The sequence below is a fragment of the Salvia splendens genome, chromosome 20 (assembly GCF_004379255.2).
Source record: "Salvia splendens isolate huo1 chromosome 20, SspV2, whole genome shotgun sequence".
Lineage (NCBI taxonomy): Eukaryota > Viridiplantae > Streptophyta > Magnoliopsida > Lamiales > Lamiaceae > Salvia > Salvia splendens.
In genome coordinates this window covers 73390-76896 of record NC_056051.1, presented here as the reverse complement: position 1 = coordinate 76896, position 3507 = coordinate 73390, and the positions used below count along the sequence as shown (strand labels likewise).

Here is a 3507-nt window from a genome sequence, read left to right as displayed (position 1 = left end):
TTTTTCACTTTATATTCTGTTTTATTTCAAATTTTTCCATTTATATATTCTGTTCATTTTATAAATTTTCATGTTGGCCAGTTTGAAAAATCTTTTTACTTATAATTTTTATCATTCATAAGATTCTTACTTTTTATCCATCCACATCTACTAATTTATTTAATTTTAATGTTTATTATTTGTGTCACTTTGCAACATTTGATTATTTTAAACAATGCATAGTTGATATATTAAATATTTTTAGACTTCAATATACTCTTTAAATAGGAAAATACTTTACTCCATATAATATTAATAAATTTTAGTCTAAGAATATACTCCATAATCTTTATTCATTTCTTTATAATCATCATTCAATTTCATCTCAAACTTCTCTTATTAAAGATTCATAGAAAATGAATCAAAGTTCTCTTATTAAAGATTCATAGAAAATTAACAAGTAAATATCGTAAGATTTAATCATTAAATAAATGAAAAAAATTATATTTTTTTCTTATGATATTTAGTCATCAATAAAAGTATTTGGACCCCCTAATAAAAAATTTCTGGCTTCGTCACTGCTTACCATGTCCGGCCTATAAACGACAACCATTTGATACATAGTTTTTCTTTTCTTTTATAACGATGTAGATTTTATATTACATTATTCTGATTAAATAGAAGCTAAACACAAACTAATATACAAAACAGAACTGATACAACGTAGTGCTAAGAGGTGATGAAACTGTAGCTCATTTATTTTCAATATTTGGTTCATAGATATCCTCAAGGTGGAGTGGTCAAACCTGAAAGAAAATAAGTCAAAGTCAAAATAAGTCGTACTAGAAATACTTTTCCTACGGAGAAATTATTAAATTAATTAGAGTTTAAATAAATAAGAAAGAATTCAAGATAGCTTAATTAATTTAATCCCTCGATCCATTAAATATGAAACGTTTTGCAAGAATGAAACGTTTGTTTTTCGTTATGAGATTTTATCTATTGTTGTTTTATGAGTCAATAAAAAGATAATAATGTAAGAAAGATGGAAATGTAGAGTAGGTGGTATTTCCATTTTAGGAAATGTTTCAGTTTTAATGGGACAACTGACAAAAGCAAAATGTTTCATTTTTTAATAGGAAATAGAGAGTATAGTGTACTGACTTCCACACTTGAAATTGCGAGGGATGGTTCTGCCGCAGCCTCGAACGAGTCCAATAGCACGGGCGGCGCCGCCAAGCGCCGCAACCAACTTGGGCGTAACAAATTGGCAAAGACATTCGGTGTTCCCCGCCCTGACTAGCTGACAGCACCCTTCCGACGGCTTCCCCCCTACCACCACGTTACGACACGTGTACTTGAGATTATTTTTCTGGTTGTTGCACTGGCTCGGGCTCAGCCCCTGCGCCGCCGCACTCGCCACCATCACCACCACCACCACCACAAAAGCTGTCCATCTCTTCATTTTTCTCCTCCTGTTTTGTATTTGGTGGGTGGATATGAATATGATGGTGTATTTGTAGGAAGGAAATGGAAAATTTTCCATTATTTCAAGTCTTTTTTTCCTCGTGTTTACAGTGTGAACATATGACGTTTCCGCATTTTTCCGCGTCTTTTTCTCTCATGACATGCAAATATTCCAAATAACGAAATCGCAATGAAATTTCGCACAAGTATTATTTCACTTTTACGTACTAAAACTGGACTATGAATTTTGCTATCACATCACCAAGCCAAATCAAGACTAAATCTGTTGGAAAAATAAGTGTAGGTTAGGCAGTTCGGATCCTGTTATTCCATTTTCAGTTTTCTTCTTTAATTCAGTCTCAATTACTCCTCACTTTTCATAGTAGTGGAGTCATTTTATCATTTTGGTACGTTGCATATAATTGAGTCATTTTCTTTTTTAGTAAAAATCAACATTTTTTTCTCACTTAATATACTCTCTTTTACTTTATTTTCTTATCTCTCTACCTTTTTCATTTCCTACTTTATTCTTCCTTTACTTGACTCACTTAATATAATATTTCTTAAATCGCATGCCGAAAAGAAACATTTCTACTACTATGGAACGGGGGAATAGTAAATTTAATTTGACTATAGAATTTTGATTAACCATTATATTTATAATTATTTTGTAACATCAATTGGATTTTTTATTTTGTTAAAAATAATTATGGGGGTTGATTATTTCATTTTGAAAAATCAAAATTGTTATGATGTTTTTTTGCTACATGAGAAGGGAAAATGACGTTTGTCTCCAGAGGGATGTAATCAAATGAAAATTCTAAATATTGTACAAACTCAAAATTATGATCTAGGCTGATAGAAAATGTCAACAGATGATAAAATATTAGTAACAAAAAATGTCAATAGAGTGTCAACGGTTTATGTTGTGTTGACATTAAATTAAAACTATGTTGATATTTTTTGTTACTGTTATTTTGTCATATGTTATATTTTCTAATGTATCAAAGCAACAATGATTTTGTGTTTATTTTTAAATGGAACGATAATTTTTAGAAAAATAAGACTCACATGAATGGAAAATGACGTTGTTCCTCAACAATTATGATATTTCGTAGAATATAAAATGATGTGTGCTCAATAAATTATGTGCTCATTATTTTTTCAAGACATGATACTCTATGTTAATTAATCCATTACAATGCATAACAAAAAAAAAATATTAAACGGAACACATATATAGAAAATAGTCACAATAATACAGTAATAGCGCATATATGCATTTTGACAAATTATTTTTTAAATGATCATGAAAGAACACTTAAAATTCTAGAGGATAATACATACAGATAATTTATTATGTTGCATTTTTTCATAACAACCCGTTAAATAATACTCCCTCCGTCCCACATAATTTGACCCAGTTTTCCATTTTGGGTCGTCCCACATAATTTGACCCAGTTTTCCATTTTGGGTCGTCCCACATAATTTGACCCATTTCACTTATACCATTTTTTGTAGTGGACCCCACATTCCACTAACCCATTCCTACTCACATTTAATTATAAAACTAATATATAAAAGTGGGACTCACATTCCACTAACTTTTTCAACTCACTTTTCATTACATTTCTTAAAACCCGTGCCCGGTCAAAGTGTCTCAAATTATGTGGGACGGAGGGAGTATAATGATAGCGCATATATGCATTTTGACAAATTATTTTTTAAATGATCATGAAAGAAATCTTATATTTCTACGGGGATAATACATACATATAATTTATGTTGCATTTTTTATAACAACCCGTTAAAAGTATCACAAACCTGCGTTAAAAGACTCTTTCAATGATCATGCATTGTGAAACTTTGACAACGTTGCTCGCATGGACAACGCAGTTAGTTCTGAAGGGCAGAGTTGCAAGAGATAACTTTGATAATGTTGGACAAATAGCTACATTCACTAAAATAGGGAATTAACAATGGTTAGAGGGGGAGTTATTTGCCTAACGTTATGAATGTTGGAGTTTTTAGTTTTTCGCTAAAATATTATGAATGTTTTTG

At 30.6% G+C, this 3507-nt stretch overlaps 1 protein-coding gene across 1 annotated transcript; it reads right to left on the bottom strand.

Moving 5' to 3' along the window:
* Positions 1 to 591: 591 nt before the first annotated feature.
* LOC121781038 lies at positions 592 to 1490 on the bottom strand. Its single transcript, XM_042178717.1, has 2 exons — positions 1144 to 1490; positions 592 to 785 (listed from the first exon to the last, which is right to left on the bottom strand). The coding sequence occupies exons 1-2, from the start codon at positions 1442 to 1444 to the stop codon at positions 766 to 768; spliced, it is 321 nt and encodes a 106-aa protein (XP_042034651.1). The 5' UTR covers positions 1445 to 1490; the 3' UTR covers positions 592 to 765.
* Between the last annotated feature and the right edge of the window lie 2017 nt (positions 1491 to 3507).